Source organism: Genypterus blacodes, unplaced genomic scaffold (genome assembly GCF_046128005.1).
Source record: "Genypterus blacodes isolate CSIRO-AG114 ecotype Tasmania unplaced genomic scaffold, CSIRO-AGI_Gbla_v1 ptg000214l_1, whole genome shotgun sequence".
NCBI classification, from domain to species: Eukaryota; Metazoa; Chordata; class Actinopteri; order Ophidiiformes; family Ophidiidae; genus Genypterus; species Genypterus blacodes.
The window spans coordinates 2,244,851-2,271,252 of record NW_027467013.1 but is presented as its reverse complement, the minus strand read 5'-3'; the positions used below and the strand labels follow the sequence as shown (position 1 = coordinate 2,271,252).

The 26,402-nt window shown below is 42.9% G+C and overlaps 1 protein-coding gene across 2 annotated transcripts; it reads right to left on the bottom strand.

The window, feature by feature from the left end:
- Window positions 1-1,002: 1,002 nt before the first annotated feature.
- Window positions 1,003-26,113, bottom strand: fign (fidgetin). 2 transcript variants are annotated; one of them, XM_076170128.1, is made up of 3 exons: window positions 25,818-26,113; window positions 24,952-24,986; window positions 1,003-5,315 (listed from the first exon to the last, which is right to left on the bottom strand). In XM_076170128.1, exons 2-3 carry the CDS (start codon window positions 24,974-24,976, stop codon window positions 3,091-3,093), a joined length of 2,250 nt encoding a protein of 749 aa, XP_076026243.1. In that variant the 5' UTR covers window positions 24,977-24,986; window positions 25,818-26,113; the 3' UTR covers window positions 1,003-3,090. The 2 variants fall into 2 exon arrangements, with proteins under 2 accessions (XP_076026243.1, XP_076026244.1); XM_076170129.1 differs by lacking the exon at window positions 24,952-24,986.
- Between the last annotated feature and the right edge of the window lie 289 nt (window positions 26,114-26,402).

The window sequence follows — 26,402 nt, the reverse complement described above, 5'->3', positions numbered from 1 at the left end:
AAACGTGGGCTTGGTGAACGGTCGGCTTCTCTGCAAAAACAATGAAATGTGCGGTCAATACGTTGGCCCAGATCCAATTATACTCCAGAGCAACAATACATGGGGTTGTGATCGACAGCTTGTGCTAATATCAGTACATCAGATTTTTAATAAATGAGTCTTGTTTGGACAGATCATAAACTCACACAGGTTGAAAAGAAGAAAAGAATAAAAGTCAAATATCACTTGAAGTTATTTGACAAACTGCAGTAAAATGAGACAAACTGGTCCAGAGGAAGGACGCAGATATTCACAATGTCTCCAAAACACATCAACATCAAATGAAAGCTGTTGTTTTTTTTTTACTTTGGCTTCAAGGGAGATTTTCAACAAAACACCACAAAGTGCGATCATTAATTCATGACATTATATTGTAAGTAAAGGGGAATTTCACTTTTTTTCCCTGCTCTTTCTGCTTAATTCCTACAATTTATTTGCAATGTTACACCAATCAAAACATTATTTTCCTGTATGTATATTCCTTTAATATCCACATCTGACCTGATCGCCTCTAAACTCACACCTTCTTTTACTTTTTGTTGAGCATTGTCAAATTTTATTTAGTAAATTGGACCCCCTGGACTTAAAACTTCACACACAAATGACTTGCGGATGATATCATATTTAAATATGAAACAGTATTGTGGAGTTAAGAACAAAAACACATCAAATACGTTAATTGTATTTTCTCTCTTCCCTATTTTGCTTTGAGCACTGATCTCTAAATGCAAAAATCTCTAAATTTGCTGTGATATTTTCTTTTGCTGCTGTTTGGACGCTCTGTTCACATCATGATCAGGGTGTAGAAGAGCTAATTATGACCAACCAGTGCAGATTACTGGTATTCATTTTGCCAATTAAAAAACAAGATGAGGTAAAAACAACGATGAAGGTTTCAGTATAGCACACACACACACACACACACACACACACACACACACACACACACACACACACACACACACACACACACACACACAGTGGCATCTACTTCAGTGGTGTATATTCATACTTTTCCTTGCTGCTCAGAAGACGTTTAATACATTCAACTCATGTTTCTAATCGCCAGAAATGTTATTTGGTATATGTTCTGATTAATAGTAATAAATAATAATGATAAATAACACAGATCTGTCAGAACTCTGTGACAAACTGATTTTCTGTGGATTCAATCAATACGTTTACGCTGATTGAACTGTGAGTAAGTCGATCGGTCAATTGTGTCAAAACTCAAAGAAAGACATGAGATTGAAGTCATTACGATTATACCATTAAAAGTGTCCATTTTCTCAAGTGTGTAAATGTTCTGTCAGTCTCCTGTGGGTTTCCTCTTGTTAGCCAGTTAATCAAGCGAATGACGGCATCCTAACAGGGTTTCTGCACTTATTTCTACAAGTTTTCTGTAGCGTCATGAATAAATCTCCCTTTACAACTACAGTGCGATTGCAGACGTGTAACATGTGAGTGTAGAATGTAGCATAATTTTTAGATGATACTGAAAGAACATTAGCTTGACATTTCTGTAATGAATCATTGTGGTTGGTCTCTCTCAGCAAGTCGGCCTCTAGTAAACTCAAAGTCAGTATTTGTGCTAGAATCACAACACAAAATCTGCATTATTTCTTCCCTGTACACAGATTAGTCCATGTTTGGAGTCAAATTCTATGTATAGTGTGCTTGTAATTGTACTATTGGGAGCTGACACAGACCATTGTGCGTTCTAAACCTGATCCTCAGTGGCGTTCCCTTATAAGTGCAGTGTGTGTTGAGGGACGAGGTTATTGGGATTCATACAAATATAAAGCTCATAGATTTTGCACACGGCCAAATTGCTGTTCGTGTTCCCTCAGACGGTTTCATCTGGAAACAAGCAGAACGGGGAGGTGACGTCTTTGCGAATTTGTCTTTCCCAGATAACTAACAAACTGAGGTAGAGAGGAATTTAGGCAATACATAATCCTTAGGTTTTCATTAATGATAAAGCTGCAGCGGGATGGAACAGCTCGGGGCGGTTGTCTGTTTCAACCCTGAGATGTTTGTCTGCACCTTGAGAAATTTCTCTCATCTCTGCTGAGCGATCCGGTCTACACGCAGGGAAACTGAAGGGGGAAGATCAGTGAGTTTGATGAAAATAGTTTTCCCCTTTGCAGTCGACAGCAAATAACCTATGTTACAAATATAAACGGCCATGAGGCTACAATTCCACAATTCAACCAAAAAGCCTCTATTCTTTTCAGGGGGAAATCTCTCATCCTTACACATGTTTTCATTTCAAATCTAAAAAGAAAAAAGGAAACAATAAAGGGGAATTACACTTGTAAAAAAAACTTATCTTTTCACTTTAAGCCTTTTGAGGTACTGTAGTCTTCAAATACTTGATAATGCTCTGATAGTGTGTAGAGCTTCCATTTAAGTGTGTGAGGAGCCGTTACCATACAGCTCCTTCCTGAGTTTTCAAAGAGAGAACATCGAAAACAAAACTCTATAGGTTTACGCGAAATACTCAGATTACTATTGTAACAATATTCTAACAGCAATCACATCGTAATTTAATTTAATTTGAAGTTGCGTCCTTACAATATTTGTTTAATTTGTGACTCCACCGACTGAAACGATGCCAAAACACACACCTGTCCACAGAACAAACACACACACTGTTCTGATGTGAATTGATGTGATTTTTTTTTTTCATGTTTTAAAGCTTTTTTGATATTAGCACATGTCATCGATGTAGATTGTAAGGCAAAAGAAAAATCTAACTTAAAACAGCACCACCTCAGGCACTCCATAGCAACTAAATCTAAAGATCTCAACAGGGGGTCCATCTACAGGCTACAGCCAATAAAGCATCAATTCATTCCTCCTAGCGTGTGATATCCTCCCTGCCTAAAGCCTTCTTGGATCTTTCCCTTTACTGTGTTTTGGGTGTTAGTGTCGCCACTGTTTGTGTATTATTTTTGTAAATACCCAAATACCTGTTACTTGAAGGTCAAACACACATATTTGAATCCCATAACTGGATTTTAAGAAATGGCATTAAATGTTCATCTTTCATTGACAACAACCAAACATTTTATTCCATTCAGTGTACATGTCAAGTTCTTTCTGTGATATGCTGGGTTGGAATTTACAAAACACACTGTCAAAGTCTTGGTAGGAGACAGGTCTCATCTGACTGGGGTGGATGGTGGACAGGTCAGGACCAGGAATGCCATGAAGAGGACCAACCACCGCCTCTTGACACAGATGAGCCACATCCAGTCCTGAAAAGCCCTCTGTCCTCTGGACCAGTAGTGACATCTCTTTGTCACTGATACAGTAGTTGTGCTGTGAGAGCAGTTGGCTGATTATCTGGTGTCGTGCGGTCCCATCAGGCAAGGGGATGAGCAGGCGCTTGGTAAAGTACCTCCGTAGGGACTCTGGGATCTCTTCAGGCTTATTGGTGGAGCAGACCACGAGGACGTGGTCCTCAGCAGAGGTCAGGATGCTGTCAAGCTGCATGAGGAGCTCAGCCTTGAGGCGGTTCACGGGGCTCTCCTCACTGAGCTGGGCGGAGAGCAGCAGGTCCACCTCGCTGATGAACACCACCGCCGGCTGACGGCACTGGGCCACCAGGAACGAAGCCTTGATGATTTTGTCCCCTTCGCCGAGCCACTTGGTCACCAAAGCCGAGCTGTTAAGCCGTAAGAAGGCCGCCCCCAGCTGACTGGCCATGCAGCGGGCCAGCAGAGTTCTACCGGTTCCCTGAGGTCCGAATAAAAGGAGGCTCCGAGGTAATGTGGCAAGTCCGCTGAACATGTCTGGCCTTAAAATGGGCCATAATATCTCCTCCTTTATGGCTGCTTTGGCCATGTCCAGCCCCGCAATGTCACTCCAGTCCACCGGAGGGCCCTGCTGAATGATTTCTGTGGTCACCATCTCCACCAGGCTGGAATCACTGTTCTTCAGTTGTTCCTCTGCAGCGTGGATGGACGAGGCAGCCGAACCGATGTCGGGCCCTGTTATTGAGTGATTGAGCTGCTGTCTGTGCTCTTCGCTTTGATCGCTCATGATGGGGGATCCAAACTTACCGTACGGCTCACCTGTTCTGAGATCACCCACAGAGTTTTTGGTTGATCCGTACGATGGAGGAGTCAACGCTCTGCCAGGGTGGATATTGAACTTTCTTTGCTGGTCAGAAGTCATTGGCTGCTTCGTCGGCTTAAACGATGCTTCGGGATTTCTGTCAAAGCCATTGCCCCGGTTTGATTCGGACACACTGCTGTCTGCTAATCTGTACATTGGGCTATGTGAGGAGCGCTGTTGGTTGTAGGTAAAATTACCGTAACTAGAGTCCATATCTCCATGGCCAGTCATGTAGAAAGCTTTCCGTTTCAAAGAGTTGGATGTGCTGCCGTTCAAAGGCGTCGGTGTGATCGGTGTATGGTTATGGGACTGGTAGGTGTAGCCAGGCAGCGTGGAGGGGGGGAGGGGCGTAGGAGCTGCAATACCAGAGGGCAGATAGGCAGAAGGAGGAGGCGCTCCCCCAGGGCTGTAGCCGGGGCCGACGGCAGTCTGAGGAGGGTACCCTGCCGGAGCGTAATTGTAGTTGGAAAGGTTTGGCGATCCGGCATTGTAGCTGGGCACTAAGGTGGGGGGAGGGGGCGGGGGCGGCTGCAGGAGCCCGGCACTGTGCAGAGGGGAGGGGTGAGGGGAGGGGAGGGCCGGGGTGCTCTGTCCACTGTAGCTAGAATGCAGGTAGGAGCCGTTGTAGCTGGCGGTATATTCCTGAGAGGGGAGACCCGAGTGGAGACTGGTGGCGCTGTGGCTGCCACAGTTACTAGTGGAATAGCAGGGCTCAGACAGGCTGCTGGCCACCCCCGGGGAACTGCCTATACTCGCCGCCACATCTGTAGGGGGTAGGGCAGCTGTCATTCCAGCTTTGCTCACAGATATAACATCTGGAGCACAGTTCATTGGGTAAATCCCCTCCTGCCAGGACTCATTCTCTGACTTTCGTCCATTCATGAGTCCAGCGGTGCTATCAGAGTAGGAACACAGCAGGGCCCTTTCATTCGGGCCCTCCAGGATCCCAGAGTACTTCTCCGCATACTTCTTGAGCAGATTGGAGGCAGTCAGAGCGGAGATGTCATCGTTTGCCCAGGCGTACTGGTACGTTCGCTGTAAGTGTCCCCGGTAGGCTTCCACTTTGTGCGCTGGCGAACGGGTGGTGGATGAAATGTCAAAGTGCTGTTCTGCCCATTGTGTGTGCTCTGGGGTCCACTGCATCTTTAAACCTGGATATCGCACAAAAGGGAGAAATGAGTCCAAGTAAACATCAAATAGAAAAGACAAAATCGCTAATGCATGGCTAGTTTAACCTTACACAAAATGTTCAAAAAGCACAACGCACCATGACATTGAAATGCTTCCCATATGACAAAATAAAACGAATCATGGTCAGTATCAGAATGTGGGACCAAGCGCCATGGTTAGCGCGGTATAATCGACCCCACACGGAGCCGAATGACACAGACATTGTGGGTCAGTCTATAATCCAACTCTCATCTGAGGCGTTGGGAGACAGTTTCAAATCTGCTTGGAGGAGTGCTGCAAAGCAATCTTCCTTGGCAGCGCTCTGTTGCTTTCATCACACAAACCCCTCAGCCCAGCATGAATTACATCCACATCGTGTCTGCCTACTGCTTCCCAGTCCACAGAGTGAGAGAGGAGAGGAGGAGGAGGAGGAGGAGGAGGGGAGAAAAAGAAAGAGCGTGCTTCACTTGTTTTTCTCCACTGCCTCTCTCAGCCTGTGTATGGCCTAAAGGATTCCAATCAAGTTAAACCGTTAAGTCAATCTGCAAATAAAAGTTTCAACACATGCTGTCGTCTTTCACTCTGTTTAGGATTACCAGAAGATATACTATACCCCCAAAGAATGTAGACTATTAGAGAGATTATAGCGCAAAACAATCAGAGATAGCGTGGGTCTTACATCAACACTAATCTGACCAACAGCTACATGAAGATATGAGAGGAGGAGCATACAAAACTTTCCCTGCTTTTTTACAATGGTAGGTTAAATCCCAATCCCAGGATTTAGGCAATAAACAGCTACTGGCCAGAGGCAGATTGCGAGAACGCGGCGTTCGTCTGAGAATAGTAAGTCGTCTGGATTCCTTTCTGACTCCTTCCCAGCCGCTTGCCCACCTGCCACACTGAGACACCACGAGCCAATTAGCAGGATGATGCCGCGCTAATTGTGTTAATTTACTAGGTTTTAGTCAAAGAGATCCATGCTACGGCTCACGCGGTTGTCAACAATCCAAGCTAATGATGAAGAGAAAAAAAAAAGCCCAAGGCAAAAAGCCCAGGCAGGAGGAAACACGGTCGCCACACAGCGCTGGAAGAGCGAGGCTGAACATAAAACATAAAGTGAACGAAACGGGAAAACAAATAGCATCATCACAGATGGATCTTTAAAAAATCGTATTTAATTGAAACGTGTCTGAACTGAATAAAACATGGGGCATGACACTGCTGAGGAGACGGAGCATTAGTCATGTTCTAGGTCAGGCGTTGTACTATGTGAGTAGGTGGGTGCAATACAAGAGCAAGACATTTTAAGTTGAATATTATTTTTCCAACACAGCCTGAACACACATGCTATTTCAACCTCTCCTCCTGCTATTAAAACATCTTTTACTCAACAGTCCGGCTGAGAACGGAAACCACAGAACCGTGTTTGACACATGTAAGGTCGAATCATGACGCCTACCCAAAAAAATCCAGCCGATCCGTTTGCGGAGCGGCAGCGTTTGGAGGCAGGATAGACGATTAGAAGATGAATGCCGTCTGCACAATCTACCGGGAGCAAAGTGCACACTCGCCTGAGTGCGTGAGATTATTTGAATATTACGGAGAGACCTCTCAGAACAATAGTGACACTTTGGACAATGAAAGAAGTGCTGCCGGAGAAACTGTCAGCACAATAATAAAAATTGGAAAATCGCTCTCCATGCAGACAAGAAATGAAATTCTCTAGAAATCATTTTCTAATTTATATGAAATGAAAATCTAAAATATTAAACCAGCATATACAGACGGATATGAGATGCTTCAGTAAAGAGAATATTTGAAGCATGTTAGACAAACAGGGTTACAAAGACAACAAGTATGGCAACAAGCAACAAGCCTTGTACTCAAAACCACACACACACACACACCACACACACACAATCCCCATGAGCTTGGTTAACGTACTGATCTAGTCCTTTGCTATCACAGTAAAACATCACCATTCTTTCACCTTAATTCAAATGCAACATCCACAGGTTCCTTTGTCCGTCATTGAAACGGTGTAATTATAGAGCGCTCCATTAGTGGAATGTTTTCAGATAGCCTGAGGGGCTCCAGCTCAAATTCCACTCTGCAGCCACTCACAAATAAGGCCTTTGTTACGCCACAGCGTCCGTCCACGCACAAACCTGAACACAAACTCTGTGGTGAATTTTGTAATTTAAAATTCTGAGAGAAAATATGTGTTTGTTACCCTGCAACTGAGTTTTCTGTGCTTAATTCCAAAGCAGTGCACAGCCTATTATGCAGTTTGGTAAATGTAATATTGGTAACATTCTGGGACAAATGCTCTCCAGATATGAAGTCAGAACGATAACACTTAACAAGGACGGACGCAATGGAGATGAAAAATGTCAGAACACACAATTTATTTCCTCCTGGAGATCAGATCTACAGTCCAACATGTCTGAACCCATTTGGAATCTTTTGTTCATCATCTGGCTCTCTAACATGAGAGGGAGGCGAGATGTATTTGACCGCCGTGCTACACGGCCGTGCTATGATGTGCTGTTTAATTTTGGGTTCAGCGATCAGCGATGTAACAGAGATGCTGACCTTTTTGGGAACTATTAATCTTGGTAGCCTAGGCCGTTTTAAGCAAACAAGAGTGGGCCTCCGCTCTGTCCATCCAATTTCCCAGTGCGTAAATTGGACCGCCGCTTGCACAATTCTCTATTCATTACTGTGCCGCTGAAAGGAAGCACAGAGGTGGCAGAATGGGTTTCTTTTCCCTTTTTCTGTGTGTGTGCGTGTGTGTACATGAGCGATCGTATGTGTGTGTATGTGTGAGAAAGAGAGAGAGAGAGAGAGAGAGAGAGAGAGACAGAGAGAGAGAAATGCCTTCCAGGAGGATTCCCAAGCATAAAGAGCTAGACTTTCCTTCCTCTTTTTTTTGGTATGGTTTGGGGGAGGGGAGAGCAGGTCTGAGTGGGGGTGGGGGGTTTGGGGGGGTGCAGAATGGGGGGAGGGAGGGAGCTGTCGTAATTGAAACGTGGCCTAATCAGACTCATTACCATTTTCACCAATTTGCACCACCAAAGATGCTTATTAGGTAAGTGTGTTTAATAAGACACTCTTTAGAAAACTCACTGTAATGAGCTCTTTAAAGTCAGACTCCGGCTTGATTACGCCACTGGAAGTGTTTTGCAGAGCTGAAACCCGACTGCTACATTTAGCCGCGTACAATATCATAATTAAGCCGCACAAACTCCACACTTCACACCACACAATAGTCCCGACTGATGCAGTGGACATGCTGAAAAGTATTTATAATTACTGATCATTACAACCCTGGGATTTTCATGGGGGGGGAGATGTAAACATAATTATAAGAGCTTTTGCTTGTGTTCGGCGCACGCAGACCACTCGACTTGACAAGCGTGCAAATATTGCAGACAGATGGTGATTGTGTGTATAAATAAAAACAAGCTCATATTCATATTCAAATGTACTGGAGATATTCTAAGTAGGGGAGGGGCAAAGCATTCCAGTACAACGTTGAGAGGCAATCAGTACGGCTACAGACTCTTATTCATCTCACATATCAAGTTAAGACTGTTAAAACTCAATTTGGAGCTGCATGTGGCAGTAATTTCAGTCTTTATACGGCAGTGTGCCATTTAACCCCTCATTTAGAAAAGATATAAACGTCTCAGTCGCTGCGTTTGCCAGGGCGACTGTCCACACACTTCACAGATCACTCAGAGTGGCAGAATTAAAACACGGATCCGTGTTATCAAAACCAACTGATCCCTGATGCCTCCAGTGTCCAAATGGAACGGTTCAAAAAATGTATTTGTTCACTGGAGCTCAGCTGCCACTCAAGCCAGACGTGCCACTGTAATCACAATAATATTAATGCTGACTAGATTCACATACACACTTTATTCCAGTAAGCAGTGTCAAATAAACACAACTCAATTTGCATGCTTGAATAACGACTTACGGCCACATAATGTACCGCCGGTCTGTTACTTTAGTCTGATTGCGGCGTTTACACGGTTGAAAAAGAATAATTTGTTGCCTTAATCTGAGTAGAATTAGAACGGAGGCTCTAACCTAAACGCAGTGAGTTTGACAGCTACAGACACACACATACATACATTCTGTCAAACACATCATCGCTCACAATATTTCAGCTCACGCCAACAGAAAAAGCCAACGGGTCTATGATTACCATGACAGCAATAAATCTAGAGAGAGAGATTAATGATCAAATCACCTGTCAGATTATATGAATATCATCTACTATAGAATAATGAAAATGACAATGGTAATGAAAAAACCTCAGCAAATATTATCAACTATATACTATAGATATTATGTGAATTATTGCATTTAGAGGGAAAATTAATCCAACAATTTCATTTGTTTGTACCGAGTCAAATAATATTAGTGCCTCTTGATGACTCTTCATTATAATAAGTGTACCAGCTGAACACAGGCAGCCTTTTATCAAATATAATACATATATTTTCTATGATATATAGAAAATGTCCTGTGCATCAGACACCAACACTTACATATCGTGGTATTTACTGATATAACATAGAGTGAGGTTGAATTTTAAAGATGATAACAATCCTGGACAAAACTGTGGCCTTTTGTTCAATTCATCCACAATTTTCCCCAAATGAGCTCCTTTTAACTGTTTCCTTTGCTTGATTGATGACAGCATGATCATCAGTGCTTTTCTCATGTTGTTAAACCCATCATATTTGATTTCTTCACAGTATTCTCATGAACGCCTCACAAAGTACTTGCAATACTTTTGTTTTAGTCCACTTATTTTCCCCGGTCACACCCTCAGTCAGGTTGAGTCAGCGCCGGGCAGCGAGATGGAGAGAGAGAGAGACAGAGAGACAGAGAGAGAGAGAGAGATAGAGAGAGAGACGGACAAAGAGGGCAGACAGCGAGAGTGCACTGATGACACAAATAACACAAAGAAAAGGAAACACTACATTCTAAACAGCAGATCTATTATCTATTAATAATACCAGCAAAGAGGAGAATGTCCCCGGGCCGTCCCCTAAATGTCCCCTGAATGTCCCATTGACTTGGACCCGACTAAAAACACATACACACACTCGTGCTTGGACTTAGTGTTGATAATTCTAAGTCATATCTGAAGTATCATAAGCAGACTTGAGACGTTGTTTGAGTTTAAATAAACTACAGCGTTATCTTTGCAATTTCAGAAGCTGTGTGTGTCGCAGCGCCACCGTGGCCGCAGTATTTAATACACTTTTATCCCCCCGGGCCACTGTCAGTTAGCGATGAAACAGCCACCCAGAAGGGAAGGCGGGGGGGAACTGAGAGATGGTTACTGCAGCCGCTCACAGGGCTGCAACTTCAAATGAAATGAAGTCACTTTGCAAGGTAACATGTATTTTGTATGAAAACGTTCCAGAAAAAAAGGAGGTAAATACAACATAGAGAGATTTTGACTCAAGTCCACAGTCAGACAGGATAATACTGCAACAGGAATTTAAAAAAGCTCTACAGTGTTTTTACCGTTGTTTTTACTGTAAGAGAGAGAGAGTGGAGAGCTATGCTGCCACACACACACACACACACACACACACACACTTGCTAAAGTGCGATGGCAGCAATCCTGCTTCACAGAAACATTTGGCAATATTTTTCTTTCTCTGTTATATAAGGAGCCAGAATGTGTGTAGCATCAACAAAAATATGACAGTTTGCAAACTGTGTAACACACACACACACACAGAATCACACTCAAGTATTTGAACACGCTGTAAACCACCATTCATTCTGAACACATTTGCAGATGAGCACCTGCTATTCTTCAACCACTTTAGATGACAAACCACTCAGTTAATTATATTAGAAAGTTGCATTAGATTACAACAACTACTTTATCTATTGCATTAAATAATGAAGTCATTCTTGGTTAGGATTGGTTTGACACTGGAGAAAAAAATCCAAGCAAACAAAACCCAGATGTGACCACTCGCTTTACCTGAAACAATGACATCATTTGCTTCATAAACCAACCCAAAGTGTCCGCAGCATCTCTTTGATTTGCTGCATCCACGCTCACCTAGCGCTCTCTCCATCCAGATCAATCAATACAACACCGATCGATCGCCCTCTAGTTAGGTTAGAATTAGTTTGGATCATGTTCACGCACCGCAAACAAACCTAGACTCCGTTTGAAATCATTCCACCGCCTCCAGGTGAAGGTTTTGGTCTCGACCCGTCAGTGAGTGCTGTGATCAGATGTGCTCAAATGAAACATATTCAGAGGGGAACAAACCTCTGAGCCGGACTGTACCATGCCCTGAAAACGCCCTTAGTGCTGTGAAACTGAAACCTATCCATAAACGAGCTCTGCTGAGTGGCACAAACAGGAACTAGAGCACCTATTTGTAACATTCCCTGAATATGTTTAAGTCCCGTGTCTTTTGCGCTCTATGGCTCGAGGCGAACATGCATTTCTCATTTTCTGCTGTGATACAGTAAATGATGAGGTTGGGAATTTCTCTCAGCTGTCATTTCTCTCTGTCTCAGTGATGCTCATTAAACCATGACTCTTCAAGCCAAGAGGCTCCTGAGGCTTCATCTTCCATTACAACCCTAAGTAGAGTTAAATCCACACACACACACACACACAGCCATACACACACACACGCGCGCAAAGCTAACAACCCTCCATGCATTAAGGAGAAGTTGTACAGTGGGTAAAACTAAGACAATTATAGGAGACGGGCTTCACAGTGTTCTGTAGTGCATAATACTGATGAATACTCAAATGGCTTGTTAGTTAAAAGAACACAATCACTGAGCTCGAACACTTCAGGAAACTTGGCCAAACTGAGCGTGGAGCGCGTGTACAGCACAGGCAGAGGATTCAGGTAGAGTGACTCTCCAGGGATCGGTTACACACTTCAGAAGAGAGGCGAGGCAGATTGGGACTTTGCTATACGAGGGCTCATTGACCAAAGGCAATGCTTTCACCAACATCTTCATCACCCAAACTACGGCTATTAGGCAGGGGACTGCTGGGACACAAATGCAAACAGCCTCTGGTGGGGATTTGTATTACATTTACAACATCTGACTGTATGAAAGGAGTTTGATTGCACTGAATCATCTGATATACAAACCAACATGCCAAGCCCCATTGGAAATTAACAGATTATCTTGTTCACTGGTCCGATTCACAACCGTGATTGCTTCACACTTCCCAACCATTAGACGTTACAGCCACGTTAACCTGGCTGAGACAAGGGGAATCACAACGCGGAAAACATGGAATTTTCAATATGAATCAGAGGCTTGGAGCTGTAATGTGGCGCCGGTGTGGCACAACATGCAACAATTACTGTGCGCTTTTGTAAAACGAAAGCACAGGACTCTTTGCCACAAAACCGCAGGAATCGGTGTGGAATTTAAGAACACCTTGTCACTTTGCCAAAGAGCAAGGTGTAATTTCTACGCTAAGTCATCTGCAAACAGAGGGAGTCAAAGCTTGAGCACGTCTAACCTTATAAAGCTCCTGCTGTGGAGGCTCCAAAGATAGAAAACTAAAGACAAGCTGATGTACTTTACCGTGTTTACATGAGACACTGATGTGGACAAATCTGTTTTTTTTTTTTTTTAAATAGTTTATAGGATTAGTGTAGAGACAAGGAGACTGCTGATGTGTTTGATGCAGTAAAGTGTATAAGGAGATGCGTCTGTCCAAGATAAGATGGGAGGAACACGCAACTTAGTGATTTACCAAGAAAATGCATTCCAATTTCTTCATTTGACTGAAATTAGATTTTCTGTTGATGCGCATGTGGATTGAGTCATGTTATTTATTTGAGCCCACACATGGACAATTAGGGCGAGGCTGTGTTTAACAAAATCATTGGGTCTTGACCAAAACAATCTGATTTGAGCATGAATGTCTGGAACATTAACGTGACTTTACTTATTTATCAAAACGCTCAAATGATCAAATTTCAACTTTTCATCTAAGTCTCATACTAAAGATTGGATTTTTGCTCGACTTTTCAATCTTAATCGAGTATATAGCCAGCAGCTGTATCTCTATTTTTGCTCAGACATCACAGAAATAAGAGCTAATTGTTACACAGAAATGAGGATAATTGTGTTTTTCAATAGTTAAACTGTTCAGTCACTCAGGAACTTGGAGGCAGAAACTCTTGGTGAAGCGATCACACGTGGGTTAAGCAGAGAGACACAGGGAACACGCTGAGAGCCACCGGCTTGTGCGACAAAAGCCACAAACATTTACTGTTTCTTTTATATCTCAGTGATTAAAAGTTACAGTTGAACACTAATTGAAAACCCGAGTGAACAGAGAAAGGAAGTTTGCCTGTAAACAGCGGCAGCCAGGATTCTGAAGCCTTCTGCGGTATCGACTGCTGGTCTCCAAGAAGGTCACTTCTCCAACACAGGCCAGACAAAAGGTGAAATGAGACAACTGAAGCAATCTTAGGTCAATATGAAATAGAAATCTCTCAGCTATACTGTAATAAAGTTACTGAAGTGAAGTAGTGAAGCCATAAAGGGGAACTTTTACAAGGAAAGAGCTGTCGAGGAGATTGGTTCGCCCACTGGCAAACAATGGCTTCTAAGAGCTGCAGTGGTTCAGTGCTGTGCCGTGTAACTGAATTACAGTGTGTGCTTTGTTTGGTTTTTCCTGAGAATTTAATATTACAATATTACTATTATTTGCCTTCTGTGTGACACAATAATGCTGACATTAGAATGTGATCTGTTTTGCATTACAATTCCCCCTAAAATGTCACCTATGCTTTAAAATTGAGAAACATTTTGCATCTATGTACATATTCAGTATCTGCTTGTTTGTGAAACTCAATAACAGATCAACTATGATAACAATGACTGACTCCTATTGCTGCACCATTAAATCAAAATAGGAAAAAGTCCAATGTTGCAGATTTTCCCACAATTCAGCCTGACAAACTTGGTATCTTTGGAAACTTGTGGATGATGAATTTAAATTGAGGGTGCGTAGCTTTGAATGTAGTCGCTGACAAACACAAGTTGAGCAATGATTGGATCAATCACTGCTCAAGATACAGGAAATATTAAAGAATTGATATAGGAACACGCATAACTAGAATGAAAGTGTTGCTAATGTAGTTAAAGCAGCTCGTCTGCGGAGGCTGAAGCTGCTGCCTGACACGCAGAGATAATCAGGCTAACCTGCTGTGTTGAGTGCAGTGCAGCAATCTTTTCAAACCAGCAATTTTATAATTTATAATAGCATTTAAAGCTTGTGATTATTGATTTAGGCTTTGCCAGAAATCCTTCCGCAAAATGCCAAAACTGTCCATTTGTGTTTGCAATATGTAAATCTGTCATAGTTAAAAAGGACTGAAATGACTTTCTTTTTAAATGACAGAGATTGTCTTTGTTTTGACACCGTGTGCCGTCAGCAGTATGACTTATTAAACAGATTGATGGACGATGTCAGAGTTCCTCTCTTCCCAATGCCGATATTGATTATTGGAAAATGACAAAACATCATTGGGAATTCTCCTCACACACACATAAATACATACATAGATACATAACAATGAGACATGTGCTGTTACATCTAAAGTGGATCGATGGAAAATGGCATTTAAGTTTTGAAGTAACTATAAAAAGGATACTTTTTTTCAGAGATTCGAGGATTTTGATAATATCCTTTGTGTAATTTAATATTTTTTTCTTCTTCTTCTTCTTTTAAAAAGGGCTCAATCTAGACTCCATCTCCATGGCAGCAACGTGCTGATTGAGATCTATCAGTGTCAATTGAAAGTAAGAAATGAGGCGACAGGCCAATGAATATTAATATGCAATGAAACAAAGGAAAGAAAAGTAAAAAGATTAGTTGGCTGCACAAAGCAATTGTAAAAATGAATAGAATTTAAAACACTTTCACATTATCAATTTCTTTTAAATCCCTTTACACTGATTTTATAAATATTTCCCTCATTGTCGGAATTGAACTTTGGACCAAAGAAGAGAAATTATTAGTTAAAGAACAAACAACCCCCCCCCCAAAAAAATCTCCTGACCCCAATAAGCTGCAGTTCTTCATGCGTCTTAAAGTAATAGCTGCTCTACAATGTGCTGCATTTGCGTGTTCAGAGTTCAGCCAATTAAAAGCTAATTAATTAGGGACAATTCTATTAACAAACAAATCTCACTCATCAATATACACAACCTAGGGTCAGACATTGCTCAAATGTGAATTGCACCTTGTGGACTTGAGAACGGCACAATAGCACTATTGGAGCTTACAGAAACAGTTTGGCACTGATCTATTCAATGGAGCACGAACTCATCAGCGCTGATAGATTTTACTCCCCTACATAGAGAGCACAACCAGGAGGCTTCGCTTAGTCATACAGCTCTCTTCAGAAGCCTATATATATATATATATATATATATATATACACACACACACACACACACACACACACATATATACTGTATATATATATAGCATGCAAACAAATCCATATTCCTGCACCATATAATTAAAGCTTTGCTGCTATCCAGCCGTCCCTTTTAAGGTTGCTTATGTTACTATACATGTCTGCATTAAAATCATATGATCAAGAATATAGAGACATACTGGCTCAGCAATGTGTATCTAATTGTCAGGGTAAACATTGTTATTACAGTAAAAAGAGATATTCATGTCTGCATCTTTAAGATCTCAGCTGAACCCACTGACCAATCAGAACACTTGATTACAATGTGTTGCAATGATTAAGATAGATAGATAGATAGATAGATAGATAGATAGATAGATAGATAGATAGATAGATAGATAGATAGATAGATAGATAGATAGATAGATAGATAGATAGATAGATATAGATACATAGATACTTCTCTTCCTCTATACAGTCTGTTCCTTGACCTGAGAGTAGCTGTTCTCATGTGTGACTGCCTTACTTAGATCCAATCCTTAAAGAAATCCCGCTCCATCCCTAACTGTGCTCATTACCACTGGCTGAACTCTACCTTCCGCCGCATTTTGTCTGCTTTCCCTCTATTACACAGAATGAGATCAGCGCTGGAAAGGGTAAAGATGGCTGAGATATGCGATGCCACACCAACCGTTCCCTCTGCTTATTGCTTCTCTTTAGACTCGCTAACAGGTTATGTGCATATCGTTAAACAAATCTGCTTCTGGCGAGTGTGAATTCCCTCGATGAATTTTGAACAGCCGGCAGCAAAGAGTCTAAGTAAACTCCTCCACTTTGTACAAGGTGATTCATGTAGCCTTGTTCATTTGGGTATGTATGAAATAACATTGTCCTACTGGGAGCGTTCTGAGTTTCAAACACTTGGGGTCAACTACACGAGCAGATTCCACATGTGCATCCCGTGGCCACTGAGGTCTGGAATCCACCTCCCTTCAGGCTGGGTGACGTTGCAAGTTCTATTTCCAGACCGAGGGTTGAAGTGAGGCTACAGGGAGTGTAACACTGACCTACATGACCTGTGCCCTGGAAAAGCTGCCTGAAGCTCGGCAAAGTAAAAACTCTTCACTCCTTTGCTGCGGCCTTTCAAAGGCAAACAGAACCTTTGCACATTGCATGTGTCTTTTCATGCCAAATGATTTGCATCCTTTTTTTATTCACATCTTTGACTTGTTTGTCAATGTATTCTGCACTGTTGTGCGGGCCGATACTCGGCCTGTGAAGTCTCAAGTGGGGAGAGGGAGGGAGAGAGAGAGAGACAGAGAGAGAGAGAGAGAGAGAGAGCCGAGGAGGCAAAACTGCTTTACTTTCAGGCCCAGTGTCTACAGGCCGTGTGTCTCCAGTCATCTGTCACTAGTTTACATACATACAATGACACATCCTCTCTCTGTGGGAGCCCGTTGTCACCACTTGGCCGCCTGCAGAGGCTGACTGGGTGCTAGATGGGTCTCCCCCAGGTACCTCTAGGGAGCCACATTAGACCTAACTGACAGACTGACAGGCACACACTCACACACTGGCAGGCACGCACACACACACATGCGCCCCTCCGACAGTACACCAGCTCACATGCTCCCAAGGCATGGCACATTTTGCATAAAGCAGTGACTTTGCTCTACATAAATTTTTTCAGACACAAAATTATTTTTCACCCCTCTAGCCTCTCCATGCTACATGGGAGTTTTCAAATGAATAATGGAAACAACAGAGCTGAGGACTCATGGGATCCATTTAAAGATGTGGGAGAGGCGATGCAGTCACGGTTTGGACTGCAGAAACATCATGCTCCAAGTAAATGACTACTATTGTTCTGTATAGGATAGAAATGCTGCAATAAACAGTGTGCAGGCATATACATATGCTAATAATAGCAAGAGCTTAATAGACTTTCTTTAAAATTGGGGTTGCATATGAAGTATAGCAGTAAAAATACACTTCTAATTTGCATTTCAGCTAAGAGTTGGGAAATAAAACTTTTTGTGTGTACACTGCTACTTTCCTTTATTATTTACTTTACTTTCTACAATATGACTGTGATAATAAATTGTCCTCAGCATTCATATATTCTTTAAACATATATAGGGTAAAGCAGAGAACCTTTATTTCCTGCAAACGACCTTCTTGACGGCACAAACAGACAAATGACTTTATTTCCTTTGCTAAAGTGAGACTATTAAGTGTTCAGCTGTCCTCAGCAAAATGTTGATTTGGTATTTCCACTTTGCCTCCCCAGATACCGAGAGTGGAAGTGAGTGGGAGATCATGTGGCCGTACCACTGTAACAGCTATTTTAGACCACGCAAAGTCAACACGACTCCCCGAGGTGATTTCCTGATAATGAACACAAAAGAAGTGTCAGCCCTCATAAAGCACCGAGATCACGCTGAACTCTTCAGCGCTCGTTTTTTTCCCCTGCTCTTATTTTTCTGATTTAAATTAATCTAATTCCACGTGGAGTCTGAGAGAGACTCTGTCAAATAGGCCACACGTAAAACAAGACTCTCACAGACGATTCACTTACACTGCGCAAGTGAGACGCTAACAGCTTTCTGAAATCAAATAAGAGTAGAAGATAAGATCTGATAAGCAAATGACAAAGTTTGTTCTTTGTTCAAATTTAGTGAGCAAATTATTACTTTTTCTAAATTTACCCCCTTGGTCCGGTTTAGTTACACACAGAAAAAACCCCAAAGCTACAAGAAACATTTGATTAAGAGCCACATGCAAACACTCTTCTCATTGGTCAAAAATGATTCTGGGGGCGGGCTCTAGAAAATCCCAACAGGAAGTCAGTTTGCTACGCCAGAGTAACTGAATAACAAGGACCAACTACAGAACGAGCGCGCGTTCTTCGTCGTAGTCATTGTTTGGACCGTATGTACGGCAGAAAACCATCTCTGCAGAACGCTCTCTGGTTCTAGATCAATCAATAGATCAACCAATAATCTTGTTGTGGGGTTTAGACGTGGTTCAGGTCACGTTCACAACAGAAATGAAGATCTCCAGTGATCATCTGGGACCTTCTTCAAACTATGTGCCATTGTCTTTGGTCCACATGAAGATTGCGTGTTGTGTTCAGACCTGCTCAAATGAACCACAGTAACAGGGACACAAACTCTGCTCCAACGGAACAGGACTCAACCACACAAGTGTGAAAATACCCTGATTTCTGTTTACAGCAGTTGTTGAGGGAAGCCGAAGTCAAAGGCCGACTGGAATCTGGATTCCTTGCGTCTGTGTCCAATCAAACAAAGCTCATGTGTGGTTTTTGTGCAGTGGCAGGTAACGGCGGCGGCTACACACCAATGTCCACTCGTCCTGTCTCACCTCTGCACAGCGTCACTGCAGACTGCCGCAGCCTGACACCTAAAACCTCCACGGCAGCGTCCCCACCCCCCTTCCTCCCTCCCTCTCTCTCTCTCTCCTTCCTCCCCTCCTCTACACACCACCAGGCAGACCTCACAGCCTTTCCCCTTCCGTCCCTCACACTCAAGGTTTTTCTGCCGCTCGGCACCTGGCACGGCGCCAAACCCCCTGTCAGGCCACCCCAACTCCACGGAGGGCGAATGGATCTCTGCGAGCAGCACCGATCGCTCTCATCTCCTCTGATCATCTTTCCAATTAACGATCCCACTTCCTTTACGCGGGAACATCAAAATATTAATTTGAGACTGTCGGCGGTCGGTGTGATGTCTCTATTTATCCTCCCAGAAGGATTTAGAAGAGCGGAAACCAGACACAGCATTGATGTCCAGATTGAAGCAGCACACATGGATGCTCTTGAATATAAACTCTGTCTAGACATTTATTTCATTATGAATTACAACATCAGAACGTTACCAAGACAAAATTAAATGCTGGGGACAGATTTTATTTGTATGATAATTGCATATTTATTCTTTGGGTAAGTATGAACTGCATACTTAAGCTGCTAGATGTAAAAGGTAATAGCATTAAAAAGGACCTTGAGTGAACACTTTTTAAATGCAGTCTAGCTTGAACGGTGTCCTTAATTGCCTGGTTAGACACTGTTTTCTGAGAACATAAGAGGAATTTCAATACAGCAAAATATTGAGTTTTCTCTTATCCTCTTGTGAAAGGCTGGCTGCTCGCACAATACAAAACTCCCCAGCAGCACGCAATAAAACACCTTGGAGGAAGGACAGGGAAAAACACTCCTCTCCAAGGTTATTCAATGATAAGCAACTGTACTCAGGCGCACAATGATGCACTCAAACAATTTACAAGTGCCAGCTGTCTTCACAAGTCATACAATTGCAGATTTTGTTAATCAGAGTCCTTGAGAGTTAAATATTACCTGCTTGAAAATAACAGATTCTCAATAGAGCCCAGGATTTAGAGGGAATTCTTCGGAATGAATCACATCTCATTTTAACACTCCATGGCTGTTTGACGACAACCTGTCACCACACCATTCAGCCTATGCTCATAAAGCCAGCTACAAGCTACAGCTCAGCCACACAGTAACCGCTTATAACAGGGCAGGAGAGGGGGAAGGCTACACTAACAAACATTAACCAAAGCTGGTCAATTATTTTAAAGTAAGAAAACGTTTTTGCCGACTGAAAATTAAGATTTTAGCACGTCTAATTAAAATGTAAACATTGTAATGAGGACATCAGTGATTTAGGCAAATGTCTCTCTGGCTGCCACTGGGGGTATGATAATTACAGAGGCAAATCTATGAATGCACATGAATCTCCTACAAGTCCAGATTAAAAGCCTTAGTGCTAAACCTAGTTTAGTACACCTGGGGATTGTCTATTCTAGCCAATCCCCAACAGGCTGCGAGCTGCCTCGTCTCCTTATGAGTGCAGAGACACCTCATGTGAGGAAGATGAAACAAAGCCTCTGTTTCACTCTGTTGGAAATGAGAGGAACGAGGAGTTTAAGGCCACAAAAGGCAGTGCTATATGTAAATGATGTGTGTGGCATGTATGGCCTGAATAAACCACCCCTGCAACATAACTTATTAGAGCGTTTCTGTCTTAATCAGTCATTAAGTGAAGCCTAAGCTCTATATGCACACTGTGCATTATGCTGTGATGTATAATAACATTATAGGATACACGTGTAAAGGATTAGATTCTATATTTTAAAACAAAACAAGCAGATCTAGGAATTGTGCCCCCCACCCCACACAGGAAAAAATACACAAAGAGAAAGAGGCAAACAGGCCAACACAAGCACACACACACGCATGCAAAGACACACATGCATGCAACACTTTGTGATTCTAAATGAGAAGATGAGATCTATGGAGCAGTTAAAAGATGAATTTACAGGCTGAGCTGATATAATTTGTTTTCTAATGCTAACTACTGTTTCATCTAATAGAATCACAGTGTCACACTAAATTAAACAGAGTAATTTGTTGGCATTGTAGGGAAAAATACACAAGATGCACCAGCAGCTAGAGGAGGCATAGGGTACAAGCACCTAATGGTAGGCACATGCATTTTAGAAAATGTCTATGCCATATGCTGTCACTCAGAGGAAAAAAAACAAGTCTGAGCAGACAGTCGCTGTGTCTAAATGAGATGGTAGGAGGAGGAGGAGGAGGAGGAGGAGGAGGGGAGAGAAAGGGAGGATGTCAAGGATTCATGGTCCTTCATCTTTGCAGTAGAGCAAACACGTCCCTCAGTATAGCAACAGACAGCTGCCTCCACTTTCTAATGCAGTCCAACTTAGATCACTGCGAGAATTGTCAGCGCGGAGACAAACACACAAAGATAACATAGCAAGCTGCCACAAGGGACGCAGCAGACATGTGGATGCAAGGGGGAAGACAAAAAGAGAGAGAGAGACGAGGGAGAGAGAGGGGGAGAGGGATAGGGAGGGGGAGGAAATACAAAGATGAGAGGTGGGAGTTTTTGTCCCTTTCGCTTGAGTCTCACTCCCTCGCTTTCCCCTCTGAATAACAGCAGAAGCATCACTTAACGCATTTGCTTGTGTATGACAATCCTGCAGTGATCTGGCTGAGCACAGACAAGGGGCCGTTCTGGTAGATACAGACAAATAGATCCGTCTGTAAAGCGATGAGCATTTCATCAATTCACAACAGCCCTGCAGACATCCCAGAGGAGGGGGGGAGCGGGGGGGCATGTGTGTGTGTGTGTGTGTGTGTGTGAGGGGAGGAGGGGGTCACACAGAGGTAAGTCTAGGTAGTCGGTAGCTGACTTTAATTGTCGTCATTAGTGCACAGATAAAAACTGCCAGTCTTGTTCCTATACGTTCTGCCGACGGTCCCGGCTTAATTCACGTCCTTCAGATGCTTGGATTCCAGCCGTCACTTGCAGCGTTGAACACACGTCCAGAGTGAGGAGCAGCTCAGTTTGCTTCCACGCAGACACACAACACCGGCGTCAAATTAAAGATTAAGCTGAGCCGCGCGCCCCGATGATTATTTTATGTCAGTTTGTGTTCTTGGGGCAGCTCTGTGATAAAGAGAACTCGCTGATCAAACAGGAATAAATGTTATAAATAGTGATAACATACAGCCAGGAGAGATAATAACCCAGTGTGCACGGTGATGTTTGTACACACTGAATAAATAAATATCAAACTGTAAAATAGGATTGCACTGTGAAAATGTAATATTAACATCATTTGCAGCCAAAAAACATATTTAAACACAATCTGCCACATGAAGGGAAATAGTTTGTTTTTGCCACCATTTGCAAGCAATTCCTTAGTGAATATAAGAGAATAAAAAAATATGAGAGGGATTTTTCTGTCAGCTCGTGTTGAACAGTCGGCTGCAATTCTTCAGTGATCAACTATAACTTGAATGCACCGCGTGGCGTTATTTAACAGCGGTTATTCTTCAAAGTGTCAACACGCACGCTCAGCACAGAGGGCGATGAAAGGAGGGAGGGTCAACGTGTGGCTCCCAATCCTGCTCGGAGATTTATGTCAGGCGAGCCGCTCCGATTGCTATTGTGAGTGCGTTCCTATCGGACACAAACAGAGCTGTCAGGCTTCTTTCCATGCACGCCGACGGTATCTGGGGTTAAGTAAGGACCCCGAACGCATCACCTAAAACACTGCACGAGCTCACACACACACACACACACATACACACCGCAGCCGTGCAGGACTTCACGTCTCATAAATGTCCTGCCTGGAAATCAGGGACACTCACAGATGAAATGAACCAATCAAATGAAATGCAACGCTGATGTTTTTAGCTGATTGTACTGTAATTTAAAAAGATATTCCTACTATTTTACTGCTTCATCGCACATCAATAATATCTATACAGGCCTTCTATGGACACTATAGAATGTTTCCTTGAATATACTAGTATCTTTACCGTACACATTAATATTTATACAAAGCTTTTAAATCATTCCCTATTGATTGTCCATTCTGTACATACACATATACAGCATGTTGTCTATACGCATATTCAGATACATGTTATACTTATCTCACATACATTTAGACTTGTATAAGCAGTCTGTGATCCGTAGCACTTTGCTGAGATGCAAACAGCATTTTGTTGTCATTGTACTTCTACTCTGTGCAATTACCAGGTTGAATCTAATCTCATGTAATGTAAATCTCCATTATAAATAAGAGAGCGAGAACACTGTGCATGGCTGTAACTGTCACAGTGTTGAGATATTAAATTAGCTATTTACAAGTACATGTAGCTGATGTCAAATTTAAGCATTTTCAGATTAAAGTAGAGAAAGCTGTGGATGTGTAAGCGCTGTAATGTAAGCATGCAAGTCTCCATATCACAGCAGCTCCACATTAAAGTTCTTTTGTAATAATAATACCTCACACACACACACATGCATGAGGGGGGCTTAATATGAATGACGTGGAATCTAACAAACAAATATAATAACCACTTTACAGAAACACATTTCAGCAAAACACTCAAAACGAAATGAATGTGTGTCGTGTAATTTTTTGTTTTTTTTCTCCCCACTGAGTGACAATTGCCCAAAGCTGTTATTTCTGAAGAGGAATGAAAACACACTTCAACACACTGCTGATGATGTTAATTTCCTCTCGAAGCAAAACATGCAAATGAAATGTGTGAACACAATTAAGTAAATTGTTCTACGGAGGAGTGCAAAGGTTCAGCGAGGACAAAAAAACAAGAGATATCACACAACTTGTTACTTCGTCTGACTTTTGTCACCAAAACTCTGCTCCATTCCCATCCTAACGCACACAGCAGCTGTTTTTGACACCGTCTCTGAAGTCGTTTGCGAGTAAATCTAATTTGGCTTCAGCCGTGCAAAGTGTTCCACCGCCTGACAGCTAAATAACAAAGCACATGACAACTTCCTAAATGGAACTGAAAAGTTGTCTAATAAATGTGTTTTCCTTCAAGTTTATTTTGCTCGTATGGATTGTTTGACACACACACACACACCTTCATGCACACGCTTAACAATATCACTCAAGCACTTCTTTGCCATGTTCCTGACTTTATAGCAACATATACAAGTGTGTGTGTGTGTGTGTGTGTGTGTGTGTGTAGTATAAGGCTGCAATTGTGGTGAAGTTTTCTGTTTGTCTTTCATATGAACCACTGATATCTTAGTTTAATCACAGATTTACAACTCAACTCATAAACTTATTTAAATAACATTAAAGCTGCAATCAGAAAATGAGCTTCTGCAACAACACAACTGCCATGTTTGTGCCATTTCCCATCAGAAACTCTTATTTAATGAGGGAAAATTTTTTAATGAGCTTTCTTGATAGATAAACAGTCATATATCTCTTTTTTAGACAAAACACTCAAGCATGCAAACATATGAATGCAGCATGTGTGACGAGCAAAAGTTCAAACTACACACAGACATGATGTCAGCAACAGAAAGCTAGAAGCCAATAAAAAAGGGCATCATTTCACCTGCACTTGTAATTGTCACTGAGATGTATCATCACATCCCAGTGTCCACATGACGACGCATTTCAGGGAAGCATTGGTGAATATGAAACACACACACACACATGCACACAACGCTGCTGCTGCTGCTGCTGCTGCAAAACACACACAATGACAGCAAATGGTGATAATAAAGATAGAACGTACCATAGATACTGGTGCTAGTGATCATGTCTTCAAGCCTAAAAACAAGAGGAGAGGGAGGAAAAAACAGCAGAAACGGAATTTTCACGAGGAGGAATTCCAAAGGTTGCTTCTCATTACAGCCACTTCTCTCTCTCTTCTCTCTCTCTTCTCTCTCTCTGCTATCGGATTTCACAACTTTAAAACGGGCCGGAATCTGTCTCTTTTTCTCTTCGTCCTGTCGTCTCTCTTTTCACTCAGGTATTCATTGTGAAACCCGTATGCACGTCATTAAAAACAAGAAGAAGGAGAAGAGGAAGGAGGCGAGGAAGGAGAAGAAGCGAGCGGCAGCAAAGTGCGGCCGGAGCATGTGGACGCGGGCGGCGGGCGGCTGTGCTGCTGGCGGAGCCTCTGTCACTTCATGCTCCGGTGCGAAACGGGGAGAATAGGAAGCATGTGAGCGACTGTAGATGACATAAAACACACATTCTTCTTTCCGCCCATTAGGGGAAGGGGCTAACGCAGCGTGATGCCCCCTCCCTTTACTTTTAAAATAGATTACACGCCAGCAGTTGTCCCGCTAAGAGCGCAATGACAACCGATCTATTAACCTCCCGCCTGCGCAACTTTCTATCCGGGCTCAATATGCGTCAACTTCCCTTAGCAGGAAAGTTAGCGAAGCGCATCCGTGAAACTACACTCAAATATCCACGCCAAACTTCCACCACCGCCACCCCCCCACGGTCTTTCCTTCTCTGTCCCCGCTGCGTGGGAATGCGTGGCCGCCGTGTGCGCCGCGCAGCTCGGCGATGCGCACGATGCGTCCTCGGTACGTGCGCCGCAGCTCGCAGCTTCTCCTTTTTAATTGTTCAATCTTGACTGACGCTTACCTGTGAAGGTGACGGGGCAGCGTTAAGCTTCACGGCGACATGGATCCGGCGTGTGTGTGTGAGAGAGAGTGTGTGCGTGCGTGTGTAAGAGAGAGAGAGAGAGGGAGAGAGAGAGTGGACGGAGCTGGCCGGGGTTAAGCGCTGCTGCTGCTGCTGCTGCTGCTCGCCTTTTGAAACCATTCCAAGTTAGTGAGGAGAAGACTGACCACAGCCTCTGCCATGTTGGAATTCCAAACCCTGGACAGCTGCTCTGCTGACTGAAGGCAGCACGTCGCGCACTGCGCATGTTCTCTGCTGCGGGAGCCAAATTTAAAGAGAATCCGCTTTTAATGAGCAGCACCTCAGCAGCACACTCACACACGCGTTATGGTTCCGGGGGGAAATATGTCTGTGCACGCAGCTTAGGAAATGAAAGTATACGTGCACAGTGTGATACACGTAATATACGTCAAGAGCTGTATGCAAAGACAACAGCGTGAACACACACACACACACCAAACATGGCAAGGAACAACACAGCAACAAACCAGTCAGTGTGTGTGTACATGTACATCAGGAGCTAACTAACTGACTGTGTGTGTGTGT